General features: G+C 46.4%; 1 protein-coding gene across 11 annotated transcripts in view; it reads right to left on the reverse strand.

The window, feature by feature from the left end:
* The window catches only part of NIN (ninein), a 144,346-nt gene that overhangs the window by 96,324 nt on the left and 33,293 nt on the right, over positions 1-14,729 (reverse strand). For all 11 annotated transcript variants that reach the window (XR_013839628.1, XM_079979024.1, XM_079979026.1 and 8 more), the window contains exon 3: positions 3,552-3,633. Coding sequence is in view for 10 of the 11 variants with exons in the window: in XM_079979024.1 (XP_079835150.1) it covers positions 3,552-3,633 (82 nt within the window). In the remaining variant the exon portion in view is untranslated. The remainder of the gene's footprint in view (positions 1-3,551; positions 3,634-14,729) is intronic.

Genomic DNA, 14,729 nt, shown 5'->3' on the forward strand with positions numbered 1-14,729 from the left:
TGAGTCTCCCCAGCCACTCTGGGCAGCTCCCAATCAAGTATTAAAAACAATACAACGTTAAATATTAAAAACTTCCCTGAACAGGGCTGCCTTCAGATGTCTTTTAAAGATAGGATAGCTGCTTATTGCCTTCACATCTGAAGGGAGGGCGTTCCACAGGGTGGGCACCACTACCGAGAAGGCCCTGTGTCTGGTTCCCTGTAACCTTACTTCTCGCAGTGAGGGAACCGCCAGAAGGCCCTAGGCGCTGGATCTCAGTGTCTGGGCAGAACGATGGGGGTGGAGATGCTCCTTCAGGTATACTGAGCCGAGGCCGTTTAGGGCTTTAAAGGTCAGCACCAACACTTTGAATTGTGCTCGGAAACGTACTGGGAGCCAGTGCAGATCTCTCAGGACCGGTGTTATGTGGTCCCGGCGGCCACTCCAAGTCACCAATCTAGCTGCCGCATTCTGGATTAGCTGTAGTTTCTGGTTCACCTTCAAAGGTAGCCCCACGTAGAGCGCATTGCAGTAGTCCAAGCGGGAGATAAGCAGAGCACGCACCACTCTGGCAAGACAGTCCGCGGGCAGGGAGGATCTCAGCCTTCGTACCAAATGGAGCTGGTAAACAGCTGCCCTGGACACAGAATGGACCTGTGCCTCCATGGACAACTGTGAGTCCAGAATGACTCCCAGGCTGCACACCTGGTCCTTCAGGGGAACAGTTACCCCATTCAGGACCAGGGAATCCTCCACACCCACCCGCCTTCTGTCCCCCCAAAACAGTACTTCTGTCTTGTCAGGATTCAGCCTCAATCTGTTAGGTAACCCTGAACTAGACGGATTGAGAGCCTAGCTCAAGATGTGCCCTTTGTTATGCTGCAAAAATAACTCAAGAGCAGCATTTCCCAGCTGTTTTCAGACTACAATTCCCATCATCCCTGACCACAGGTCCTTCCAGTTAGGGATGATGGGGGTTGTAGTCCAACAACAGCTGGGGACCCAAGTTTAGGAAGCTCTGCTCGGGAGCCTCAAACAGCCAAGCCGGCTGGTTCATCTGGTTCCCAAAGAAAGGCAAGCGGTTTTTGTATCTTTACACAGTGCTAACTCATTCACGTCTGTTCAGAAGTAAGCTGAACTGTGTGACAGTGGAACTGACTGCCATGAGAAGTGGTGGGCCCTTCTCCACTGGAGTTATCTGACTTGTGGCTGGATGGTCTACCTGTCAGGGATGCTGTAGTTGACCTGCAGTGCAGATTTTGGAGTGAAAGGTGTGAGACTGGGCAGCCCTTTTAAAGGCCTCTTCCAATTATGGTTCTTCTTGAAAAAATTTTTTAAAAAAATATTTTATTTAGGGTTTTCTTGTTTTACAGTGTGAGTGTAATGCCTCGTATTCCCCCCCCCCTCCATGTAACATTTTTACAAATCTGTTTCATTTGTTGAGGCATTAGGGGGAGAAGAAAAAAAAAAGAAAAGAAAAAAAGAAAGGGGGTGGAGGGAGGGGAGATGGATGGGGGTGGGGTCGGGTGGCGGTGTTTCTATTATGCTTAATGTATGTAGAGTTTGGTGTCAGCGTCACTTGTGTTGTTCACTTGTGTTCCTTTGGTGGTGAGAGAGGTTGGGGTTGTCCTAGGGTGTGATTGTTTGTTTGTGGTTGGCTGTGGTGATCTTTGTTTTCGTGCGTGAGTGAGGTGGGTGGGTGTTTTGGATCAGGCAGGGGGGGCTGACCCACAGTTTGGGTGCCTGATCCAGCCTCAAAAGCACATTTTTATGGACTCCCCAAAATACTACTACTACTACTACTAATAATAATAATAATTATAGGGATGCAAATCACCCCCTACCTGATCAATCATTTGACTGGAAAGTGGGCAGTGGTTGCAGTGATGGTCACCAACTTTGAGGTTGTTGTTGTTTTTTTATAAAAAAAATGCTTTATATCTATTAGATAGATAGATAGATAGATAGATAGATAGATAGATAGATGGATGGATAGATAGATAGATAATTTATACCCCACCCATCTGGCTGGGCTTCCCCAGCCACTCTGGGCAGCTTCCAGCAGAATATTAAAATGCAATGATTCCCCAAATGTTAAAAGCTTCCCTAAACAGGGCTGCCTTCAGATGTCTTCTAAAAGCCAGATAGTTGTTTATTTCTTTGACATCTGATGGCAGGGCATTCCACAGGGCGCGCGCCACCACCGAGAAGGCCCTCTGCCTGGTTCCCTGTAACTTTGCTTCTCACAGTGAGGGAACCACCAGAAGGCCCTTGGAGCTGGATCTCAGTGTCTGGGCAGAACGATGGAGGTGGAGATGCTCCTTCAGGTATACAGGGTTGAACCTGTTTAGGGCAGAGGTTGGCAACCTAAGGCCCGTGGGCCGGATGCGGCCCAATTGCCTTCTCAATCCGGCCTGCGGATGGTCTGGGAATCAGCATGTTTTTCCATGAGTAGAATGCATCCTTTTATTTAAAATGCATCTCTGGGTCATTTGTGGGGCCTGACTGGTGTTTTTACATGAGTAGAATGTGTGCTTTTATTTAAAATGCATCACTGGTTTATTTGTGGGGCATAGGAAATTGTTCCTTTTTTTCTCCCAAAATATAGTCCAGCCCACCGCATGGTCTAAGGGACGGTGGACCGGCCCCCTGCTGAAAAAGGTTGCTGGTCCCTGGTTTAGGGCTTTAAAGGTCAGCACCAACATTTTGAATTGTGCCTGGAAATGTACAGTGGTACCTCGCAAGACGAATGCCTCGTAAGACGAAAAACTCGCAAAACGAAAGAGTTTTTTGTTTTTTGAGTTGCTTCGCAAGACGGATTTCCCTATGGGCTTGCTTCGCAAGACGAAAACGTCTTGCAAGTTTGTTTCCTTTGTCTTGCAAGTTTGTTTCCTTTTTCTTAAAACCGTGCATTCACTTCGAGGAGCAACTCATAGCACGCGGTGTGGTAGCCTTTTTTGAGGTTTTTGAAGACTTTGGTGATTTTTGAAGCTTTTCCAAAGTCCGTGCTTCGCAAGACGAAAAAAAATCGCAAGACGAAAAAACTCGCGGAACAAATTAATTTCGTCTTGCGAGGCGCCACTGTACTAGGAGCCAATGTAGGTCTTTCAGGAGTTAAAGGGAGTTAGACAAATTCTTGGAAGATTATCAGTGGCCACCAGCTGCTTTTCCTGATGTGTTATCTCCAGAGTCTGAATTGGTAAGCCTCTGAATATCAGTTTTCTGAGGATCAGATGTGGAGAGCAGGCTGTCATGTTCAGATCCTGTTTGCAGGCTTCCCATTCAGGAACCTGGTGAGCCCCTGTGAGAATGGGATTCTGGACTAGATGGACCTTTGCTGCGGCTCAAGGTGGATCTCCTCAGGTTGTCAAGGCCAGGGTTAAAGATTGCCCAGCTGCACTGCTGCTGGGGCAGGAAGCTGCCTAAAGCTAGGGCCCTGAATTCAGAGCAAAGCAGTGTAAACCGAGAAGCTCTGGAACACCTTCAGAAATGGATCCGAGCTCTGTCATGCTTCCCCCAATCCACTTCCCTTACTGTTGCCAGAATCCAAGCCTATCCGTGATCTGGCTTACCTGGTTCTTGGAAGGACTCTTCATTCGTTAATGTCCTGGACAAGATGAGGATGAGGGCTTCTTTAAACTGGTCAAAGTGGACCTTAAAAAAAAAAAAGACAGGAAAAACACACAATGTTTTCAGCAAACTCAGTCTGGACAAACCTTTGAAGTGCAATATGCACCCAGAGACATCACCTTGCCAACAAAGACATCACCTTGCAGAGACATCACCTTGCCAACAAAGGTCCGTATAGTAAAAGCTATGGTTTTCCCAGTAGTGATGCATGGAAGTGAGAGCTGGACCATAAAGAAGGCTGATCGCTGAAGAATTGATGCTTTTGAATTCTGGTGCTGGAGGAGACGCTTGAGAGTCCCATGGACTGCAAGAAGATCAAACCTCTCCATTCTGAAGGAAATCAGCCCTGAGTGCTCACTGGAAGGACAGATCCTGAAGCTGAAGCTCCAAGACTTTGGCTACCTCATGAGAAGAGAAGACTCCCTGGAAAAGACCCTGATGTTGGGAAAGAGGAGAAGAAGGAGAAGGGGACGGCAGAGGACGAGATGGTGGGACAGTGTTCTCGAAGCTACCAGCATGAGTTTGACCAAACTGCGGGAGGCAGTGGAAGAGAGGAGTGCCTGGCGTGCTCTGGTCCAGGGGGTCATGAAGAGTCGGACACGACTAAACGACTAAACAACAACGTGCACCCAGATCTAGCAAAAAGCGCCCTGGCCTGACCTTCAAGGCATCCTGTGGCCTTTCCCCCCCATTACCTCCCCATGCTTATATCCCAATACTTCCCAGCTCCACCACCCTGAGCCAGCCAAAGGATGTCCACTGCAAAGGCACCACTGTGCCACGCTGTCATGGAGCTCAAGCACTTCAGGGAGAAAAGGGCTCTCCTAGCAACTCTCAGCACCTGCAACAAACTACAGGTCCCAGGATTCTTTGGGAGAAGTCCTGAATGCTCAAAGCGGTATGATACTGCTTTAAATGGCTAGTGCAGATGGGGCCTGTTGTCTTTGTCCATGGAGCTTTCTTGGCAGGGATATGCCCTGCCAAGTGGCTTGCTGGTTCCTGCTCCAGTGGATCATGTTTGGTCAAAACTCTCCACTATGACCTGTCCATCTTGGGTGGCCCTGCACGGCATAGCTCATAGCTTCTCTGAGTTATTCAAGCCCCTTCGCCACGGCAAGGCAGTGATCATAAAGGCGGCTGATCGCCGAAGAATGGATGCTTTTGAATTCTGGTGCTGGAGGAGACTCTTGAGAGTCCCATGGACTGCAAGAAGATCAAACCTCTCCATTCTGAAGGAAATCAGCCCTGAGTGCTCACTGGAAGGACAGATCCTGAAGCTGAGACTCCAAGACTTTGGCCACCTCATGAGAAGAGAAGACTCCCTAGAAAAGACCCTGATTTTGGGAAAGATGGAAGGCACAAAGAGAAGGGGACGACAGAGGATGAGAGGGTTGGACAGTGTTCAAACTGAGGGAGACAGTGGAAGACAGGAGTGCCTGGCGTGCTCTGGTCCACGGGGTCAGGAAGAGTTGGAGACAACTAAATGACTAAACAACAGCAACAAGCAGATGGGGCCTAAACATATGCAACTAAACCACTGCTAGACCATGCTCCCCTGGTTGCATCGGCCTCCCCTTCTTCCACTGTTTCATCTGCGTCAAATTTTGAATTGTAACCTCATTGGGGCAGGGATTTGCTCTCTCGTACTCTGTACGGCACGATGCACACTGACTAAGTTGTCTAAAACAATGGTTTCCTTCTGTTCCAGATTTGCAACTATGATAGCCTCCTGCAGCTGAAACAAGTGTGGTTGCCTCCACATCAAACCTTTAAAGGACATTTTCCCCCCAAAGAATTCCGGAAACTGTAGTTTAGCTCTCACAGTTCCAGCACCCCACGTTCCCAAACCTCTAATTTCTTCACCTTCTCTCCCTCCCCTGCTTTAACTAACACCATTATTATTATTTTGCAAACCACGCTGTCCAGCTTAGAATTTCAGGTTCTGGAGGGGCGGAAAGCAAGACGGGGTTGAAGCAACCTGAAATCCTCTTGCTCGGGTTACATTTTTTATGTGCTTTTCCCCAAGCACTTTCCTCCCCACCCCTCCCTGAGTTCCGCTTCTTCTTCTTCAAAGAGTTATCAAAAGCTCTGCCCAGGCAAGCTCCAAGTTTATTCCGAATGAATGAATCACTTCGCTCGCTGGAGATTGCCAGCTCTAGCATAGCGGCAGCTGAAAGCTCTGCTGCCCTGTTGAGCCCCGGGGCGCTATGGAGACTGGTGCCCTAGCAATCTCTCCATGAGCAACATGGAAACAACCATTGCAGTAATAAAATAATAGAATATTATAGTTGGAAGGGACACTGGCCTGATCCAGCGGATGTCCTCTTATATTCCTCTGGCTGGAGCAATTTGCAATGCCCCACAGTCACCAAGACTTATTATTATTATTATTATTATTATTATTATTATTATTATTATTTATACCCCACCCTCCCTGGCCAGAGCTGGGCTCAGGGCGGCTAACACCAATAAAATCACAGTAAAAACATAATAGGAGGAAAAGGGGGGGGGGGACCAATTTAAAATACAGTGGTGCCCCGCAAGACGAATGCCTCGCAAGACGAAAAACCTGCTAGACGAAAGGGTTTCGCATTTTTCGAGGCGCTTCGCAAGACGAATTTCCCTATGGGCTTGCTTTGCAAGACAAAAACGTCTTGCGAGTCTTGCGAGTTTTTTCCCTCCCCCCCCTTTTCTAAGCCGCTAATAGCCGCTTAGCCGCTAATACCGCTAATCCGCTAAACCGCTAATAGGGATGCTTCGCAAGACGAAAAAACCGCTAGACGAAGAGACTCGCGGAACGGATTATTTTCGTCTTGCGAGGCACCACTGTACAGGTTAAAATACAAGTTAAAATGCAGCCTCATTTATAAAGGTAAAGGGACCCCTGGCCATTAGGTCCAGTCGTGGCCGACTCTGGGGTTGCAGCGTTTATCTCGCTTTATTGGCCGAGGGAGCCGGCGTACAGCTTCCGGGTCATGTGGCCAGCATGACTAAGCTGCTTCTGGCGAACCAGAGCAGCACACGGAAACACTGTTTACCTTCCCGCTGGAGCGATACCTATTTATCTACTTGCACTTTGACGTGCTTTCGAAATGCTAGGTTGGCAGGAGCAGGGACTGAGCAACAGGAGCTCACCCCGTCGCGGGGATTTGAACCGCCAACCTTCTGATCGGCAAGTCCTAGGCTCTGTGGTTTAACCCACAGCGCCACCCGCATCCTATTATAGTAGCCCACAGATCAAAACCATAAGGGGAGGAAAGACATAAGGGTCAGACTGACTTCAAACCAAAGGCCAGGAGGAACAGCTCTGTCTTGCAGGCCATGCAGAAAGATGTCAAGTCCCGCAGGGCCCTAGTCTCTTGTGACAAAGTGTTCCACCAAGTTGGGGCCAGTACTGAAAAGGCCCTGGCCCTAGTTGAGACAAATCTAACCACCTTGCGACTTGGGACCTCCAAGGTGGTGTCATTTGTGGACCTTAAGGTCCTCCACGGGGCATACTCCTGCTACTCATCCAGATGCTGATGTTCTTCCTACACATTAGGTTTCTGAATACCACTGGGTGGGAATTGCAGGTGGGGGGAGTTGCACTCAGCTTATGAGAGGGCTCATAGTGGGCCAAGAGATGGCTTGGGTCAGGAGAGAATGAGACTATAATAATAATAATAATAGTAATAATAATAATAATAATAATAATAATAATAATAATAATAATAATAATAATAATAATTATTATTTATACCCCGCCCATCTGGCTGGGCCTCCCCAGCCACTCTGGGCCGCTTCCAAAAGAATATTAAAATACTATGATACATCAAACATTAAAAGCATCCCTGAACAGGGCTGCCTTCAGATGTCTTCTAAAAGTCTGGTAGTTGTTGTTCACTTTGACATCTGGTGGGAGGGCATTCCACAAGGAGGGCGCCACTACCGAAAAGGCCCTCTGCCTGGTTCCCTGTAACTTGGCTTCTCGCAGTGAGGGAACCGCCAGAAGGCCCTTGGTGCTGGACCTCAGTGTCCGGGTAGAACGATGGGGGTGGAGATGCTCCTTCAGGTATACTGGACCGAGGCCGTTTAGGGCTTTAAAGGTCAGTACCAACACTTTGAATTGTGCTCGGAAACGTACTGGGAGCCAATGTAGGTCTTTCAAGACCGGTGTTATATGGTCTCGGTGGCCGCTCCCTGTCACCAGTCTGGCTGCTGCGTTCTGGATTAGTTGTAGTTTCCGGGTCACCTTCAAAGGTAGCCCCACGTAGAGTGCATTGCAGTAATCCAAGCGGGAGATAACCAGAGCATGCACCGCTCTGGCGAGGCAGTCCACAGGCAGATAGGGTCTCAGCCTGCGTACCAGATGGAGCTGGTACACAGCTGCCCTGGACACGGATTTAACCTGTGCCTCCATGGACAGCTGTGAGTCCAAAATGACTCCCAGGCTGCGCACCTGGTCCTTCAGGGGCACAGTTACCCCATTCAGGACCAGGGAGTCCTCCACACCTGCCCGCCTCCTGTCCCCCAGAAACAGTACTTCTGTCTTGTCAGGATTCAATCTCAATCTGTTAGCCGCCATCCATCCTCCAACCGCCTCCAGACACTCACACAGGACCTTCACCGCCTTCACTGGTTCTGATTTGAAAGAGAGGTAGAGCTGGGTATCATCCGCATACTGATCCGCAGACTCTTGATCTCAGGGTCATGGGTACGCAGGCTGAGACCCTACCTGCCCACAGACTGTCTCGCCAGAGTGGTGCATACTCTAGTCATCTCTCGCTTGGATTACTGCAATGTGCTCTACGTGAGGCTACCTTTGAAGTTGTCTTGGAAACTACAACTAATCCAGAATGCGGCAGCCAGACTGGTGACTGGAAGCGGCTGCTGAGACCATATAACACCAGTCTTGAAAGACCTACACTGGCTTCCGGGACGTTTCCGAGCACAATTCAAAGTATTGGTTCTGACCTTTAAAGCCCTAAACAGCCTCGGTCCAGTATATCTGAAGGAGCACCTCCACCCCCATCGTTCTACCTGGACACTGAGGTCCAGCTCCGAGAGCCTTCTGGCAGTTCCCTCACTGCGAGAAGCCAAGTTACAGGGAACCGGGCAGAGGGCTTTCTTGGTGGTGGCACCCGCCCTGTGGAACGCCCTCCCACAAGATGTAAAAGAGAAACAAAACTACCAAACTTTTAGAAGACATCTGAAGGCAGCCCTGTTTAGGGAAGCTTTTACTGTTTAATAGGTTATTGTATTTTAGTGTTTTGTTGGAAGCCGCCCAGAGTGGCTGGGGAAACCCAGCCAGATGGGCGGGGTATAAATAATAAATTATGATGATGATGATGATGATGATTATTATTATTATTATTCGAGCCCCAAGTTGGGCAAAAGATTTGATGATCCCGGCGATTCCTTCCAACTCTACAATTCAGTAGTAGTTACAGGTAGGTAGCCGTGTTGGTCTGCCCTAGTCGAAACAAAATAATAATAAGAATAAAATTCCTTCCAGTAGCAACTTAGAGACCAACTAAGTTTGTTACTGGTATGAGCTTTCGTGTGCATGCACACTTCTTCAGGTACACAAAAGCTCATACCAATAACAAACTTAGTTGGTCTCTACGGTGCTACCGGAAGGAATTTTTTAAAATTCTATTAATATGTTTCCATGGTTGGCCACTGTGAGGGCAAGATGCCAGACTAGACGGCCCACAGGCCAGATCCAACAAGCTCTTTTTATGTTCAAATTCACCACTTTGTTTCTAAACAAAAGGGTTGCCAAAGATGTCACCTGGAAGATGCCTCCACCATGACTGTGAAGTCTAGCACCCAGTACAAGTGCCAGTGCCAGATTTACGTATAAGCTAAGCAAGCTATAGCTTAGGGCCCCCACTCTCTTGGGGCTCCCCCCAAAAAAATTTAAAGGAAAAAAACTGGATGTACATTTCCAAAATATAAGATAAAAAACAAAATAAAACCTACATCCAGCAACAGTGTTTTGTGTTGTGTAGGCTCCTGTGATGTAAGTCATGGGCCCCGCCTGCTAGCCTGCTCCCTCAAATATCACTGGTTTGCTCCTATCTATATATAGGGTGCCTATATATCTATATATAGGGTGCCTCTTTCTTTTTTCCCTTTCTCCTCCTGTGATGGAACTCCTATTTGGGGTCTTCCCTGGCTTTTTTCTGGCCCACGTAGGACCAGTCTGGATAGTTAGCCTTGATGAAGACTTGACGTTTTCATCCCCTAAAAAGTTTTTGATTTGAGTTTCCACTGAAACTCACACTGAGGCTGCATTTTAATGTGTTAATGTTTTAATGTTGTATTTTAATCTTGTTTTTAAGTTGTATTTCAATTAATTTGTTTTTATATCGGGTGTTACCCCCCTGAGCCCTCCATCTCTGGGGAGGGCGGGGTATGAATAATAATAATAATAATAATAATAATAATAATAATAATTTACATTCTGCATGGACTGGTTGCATGGAAATGTTCAAATGGCTTTAGATACCTATCAGGTCCATAAATGACCATATAGCATATATTCAACACAAAAAACAGCAACAATTTGTGGTTGACAAAGGACAGCTGGACATATAAAGGGCTCCATTACTTTCAATAGCTTAGGGCCTCATCAAACCTAAATCCAGTCCTGACTTCCGACATGCTCTGGGGCTTGTTTCTGGCACACGCTTTAGAGAAGACTGAACTACTCTGTTCGTTTACTATACAGTCATACCTTGGAAATTGAGCGGAATCCGTTCCGGAAGTCCGTTCGACTTCAAAAACATCTGGAAACCAAAGCATGGCTTCTGATAGACTGCAGGAAGCTCCTGCAGCCAATCAGAAGCCCCGTTGGAGGTTCAGGTACCAAAGGACTTTTGCTAACCAGAACACTCACTTCCGGGTTTGCATCGTTTGGGAGCCAAAGCATCAGAGTACCAAGGTTTTCGGAATCCAAGGTACGGCTGTATTTATTTCATATAGGCTATAGCAGATGGGGGTTAAACCACAGAGCTTAGGACTTGCTGATCAGAAGGTCGGCGGTTCGAATCCCTGCGACGGGGTGAGCTCCCGTTGCTCGGTCCCTCCTCCTGCCAACCTAGCAGTTTGAAAGCATGTCAAGTGCAATTAGATAAATACCATATTTTTCGCTCCATAAGACGCACCTGACCATAAGATGCACCTAATTTTTAGAGGAGGAAAACAAGAAAAATATTCTGAATGAAACAGTGGATGTGTGATTTTTGCGTGGTTCATTCTGTGGCCGCAGACATGATATGTGATTTGGCGGTGAATTTGGGGTAGCCCAATGCAAAAATCCTGAGAATCCATGTGGATCTGTGCTTTGTAACCACGTCTTTGCGCCATTGCGGCCCCACGAAACAGTGGATGTATGTTTTTTTGGTGCAGGCTATAGCCATGGACATGCTATGTGATCTGATGGTGAATTTGGGGTGACCCAATGCAAAAATCCTGAGGATCCATGTGCTTTTACCCCCCCTTTCCAGGCAGCCTCCTTTATTGCTAGTGTCCCTTATCTCCCTCCCGATCGCTTGCCGATCAGCTGCTCAGCAGCTTCCTTTCAACACCCCCTTCCCTCTTTCTAAAAAAAAGAAAAGAAAGCATTATCTGCTTTTCACCCCGGGCAATTCGGCTCCAGGGACCACACATTTGCTTCATAAGACGCACATATATTTCCCCTTACTTTTTAGGAGGAAAAAAGTGCATCTTATGGAGCGGAAAATACGGTAGGTACAGCTCCGGCGGGAAGGTAAACGGCGTTTCCGTGCGCTGCTCTGGTTCGCCAGAAGCGGCTTAGTCATACTGGCCACATGACCCGAAAGTTGTATGCTGGCTCCCTCGGCCAGTAAAGCGAGATGAGCACGCAACCCCAGAGTCGGCCATGACTGGACCTAATGGTCAGGGGTCCCTTTACCTTTTTATAGCAGATGGAGAGATGGGTTTCTCCATCAGCTCTGCTGAGAAACCAGCAACCTTTGGCTCTTCCACTCCTGGAGCTGTTTCCAGTCCTTCTGGTGATTGCAAGATTAAGGGCAAGTGCCTGTGTTTTCCTTCTCCCTCCTAAAACCTTTTCCTTTGGTGCCATGTCTTTTAGATTATTCGCCCAATGGCAGCAAGTGTCTCATTACTGATATCTGTTATGCATTCTGGAAGCCTTCCCTCCCTTTTTTTGGCTGAAGCGTGGAATAAAAATACTTGAAATAAATTACTAATAATCCGTTCATACTTTCCCCTTTTCCTCCTGAAATAATTAGATCTCGCTCCACTTCCATTGTAACTTGTTAAAAATGAAGCAGAATTCTACACTGTTATGCTCTGTTATGCTCCATATACTAGATAGAGAGGCTAAATGAAATTGATTAACAGCCTATTCAGGGCAGACAAAAGGGAGCCCTTATACACACAATGCAGAGTTAATTTATGGAATTCGCAGCACTGGAGGTCACGGTCCTGGGCAGCTTTAAGAGGGGACTGGACAAGTTTATGGGATGGAGGGGGATGAGTTCTGTCCGTGGCGTCAAACAAAATTCATAGAGATGGAGAGGTCTGCTAATAGTGTCACATTAAATTAGCCCCTAGATTAGATTTTGGAGACGCCCAGAAATTAGGAATTATCCAGAAAGCTCAGCTTGGCTGCTGGAAGTGATTTAGTCCTGTAGAAAGCTGTACAAGCTTTCTCTAGGCAGTCTTTTTTAGGAAATGTTTGATGTTTGATGTTTTTAATGTCTGATATTTTGTCGTCTTTTAATATTCTGCTGGGAGCCGCCCAGAGTGGGGAGGGGGAACCCAGCCAGATGGGCGGGGTATAAATAATAAATTATTATTATTATTATTATTATTATTATTATTATTATTATTATTATTATGTCTTTGCATTCATTCTGGCAGGAAGGAATCTCCTTGCTGATATAAGATATTGTGAACTGACAAACCGATTAAGCAAAATTGTATCTGTTTTTCCGTACATATAATGTATAATAGTAAGTGCAGTGTAAGCGATGGAAGTCAATCAATGAAATTTTATTATCGAGATATTTGTAGAATAAATTTGGAAGAAATTCTTCCAACATTTCTTCTTCTTCCAATTTTTCTTCTTATTTTTCTTTTTCTTTTTCTACAGATTTTCTACAGATGCTTTTTTTCTTTTTTGTTCTTTTTTATATATGTGTGCTTATCTGAAATGTATACGTATGCATGTATTTGTAGTATTTTGCTTGTATTTTGTAATAATTATGTTAAATTAAATTAAATTTAATTTAAAAACAACAACAAGATGTGCAATAGGTCTTCAAGATGGGGGCTTAATGCTGCAAAACAGGCCATTTTGACAAATGGGTTGATGGCAACAGGTTTTTTTAAAAAAAAACTTATGAAAAATTTCCTCAGGAAGAATAAATCTGGATTAAATTAGGCAGAGTGGGACTCTTCTTCCTTGGAGGTTTTTAAGCAGAAGTTGGGTGGCTATCTGTCATGGATTCCATAGCTGAGATTCCTGCTTTGCAGGGGTGGGCTAGATACAACTGGGGGTCTCATCCAACTCTAATATTCTATGATTCTATGATACAGGCTGGCATCCTGAAGCTAACAATGGTCATGTGGTTGCTGTGAAAAGCCCATATGCATGAAAAACCCCAATCCCACAATCAAAGCCCATTTGGAGGTTGTTGTTGTTTAGTCGTTTAGTCGTGTCCGACTCTTCATGACCCCCTGGACCAGAGAACGCCAGGCACTCCTGTCCTCCACTGCCCCCCGCAGCTTGGTCAGACTCATGCTGGTAACCTCGAAAACACTATCCAACCATCTCGTCCTCTGTCGCCCCCTTCTCCTTGTGCCCTCCATCTTTCCCAACATCAGGGTCTTTTCCAGGGAGTCTTCTCTTCTCATGAGGTGGCCAAAGTCATGGAGCCTCAGCTTCACAATCTGTCCTTCCAGTGAGTTATATACAGTAATAATAATAATAATAATAATAATAATAATAATGAATTTTATTTATACCCCGCCCTCCCCGGCCAGAGGCAGCTAACACCAATAAAATCACAGTAAAAACATAATAGAGGAAAAAGAAAAAGAAAAAGAAAACAATTTAAAATACAGGTTAAAATGCAAGTTAAAATGCAGCCTCATTTTAAAAGTAGCCCATGGATCAAGACCATAAGGGGAGGGAGGGATAAGGGTCAGACTGAGTCCAAACCCAAGGCCAGGTGGAACAGCTCTGTCTTGCAGGCCCTGCGGAAAGATGTCCAGTCCTGCAGGGCCCTGGTCTCTTGTGACAGAGTGTTCCACCAAATCGGGGCCAGTACTGAAAAGGCCCTGACCCTAGTTGAGCCCAATCTAACCACTTTGTGACTTGGGACCTCCAAGGTGTTATCGTTTGTGGACCTTAAGGTCCTTAACGGGGCATACCAGGAGAGGCGGTCCCATAGGTACGTGGCAGCCAGTTATTAATTGAAAGGTTTGAGAGACTTTTTTAGAATATAGAGATTCTCTGGGAAAAGTCTATTAACTCAAGGGGGGGTGGGGGGTGCTCCAAGCAGCACTCAACTGATGGAAGTGGGTTCTACTTTGTGGAAGCTCTTATGCCATAATAATTACTGTATTTTTTGCTCTATAAGACTCACTTTTTCCCTCCTAAAAAGTAAGGGGAAATGTGTGTGCGTCTTATGGAGCGAATGCAGGCTGCGCAGCTATCCCAGAAGCCAGAACAGCAAGAGGGATTGCTGCTTTCGCTGCGCAGCGATCCCTCTTGCTGTTCTGGCTTCTGGGATTCAGAATATTTTTTTTTCTTGTTTTCCTCCTCCAAAAACTAGGTGTGTCTTATGGTCTGGCTTCTGGGATTCAGAATATTTTATTTCTTGTTTTCCTCCTCCAAAAACTAGGTGTGTCTTATGGTCTGATGCGTCTTATAGAGCGTGCGTCTTATAGAGCGAAAAATACAGTATTTTTTTTTCTTAAGGTGTTGCAAGTGACCTCATTGCCTCTGTTAGTGGTCTTCCCACCTACACAGGGGACGGAGGGGGGGGGTAAAGCCCCGAAAGTACTTAAGCATTTCTTTGCTCACTCGCTCTTGCTCCCCACCCCACCCCAGAGCCCATCATTGTTTTTTCTGTATCAGG

The sequence above is a fragment of the Podarcis cretensis genome, assembly GCF_951804945.1.
Source record: "Podarcis cretensis genome assembly, chromosome: 1".
In the NCBI taxonomy this organism is placed as follows: domain Eukaryota; kingdom Metazoa; phylum Chordata; class Lepidosauria; order Squamata; family Lacertidae; genus Podarcis; species Podarcis cretensis.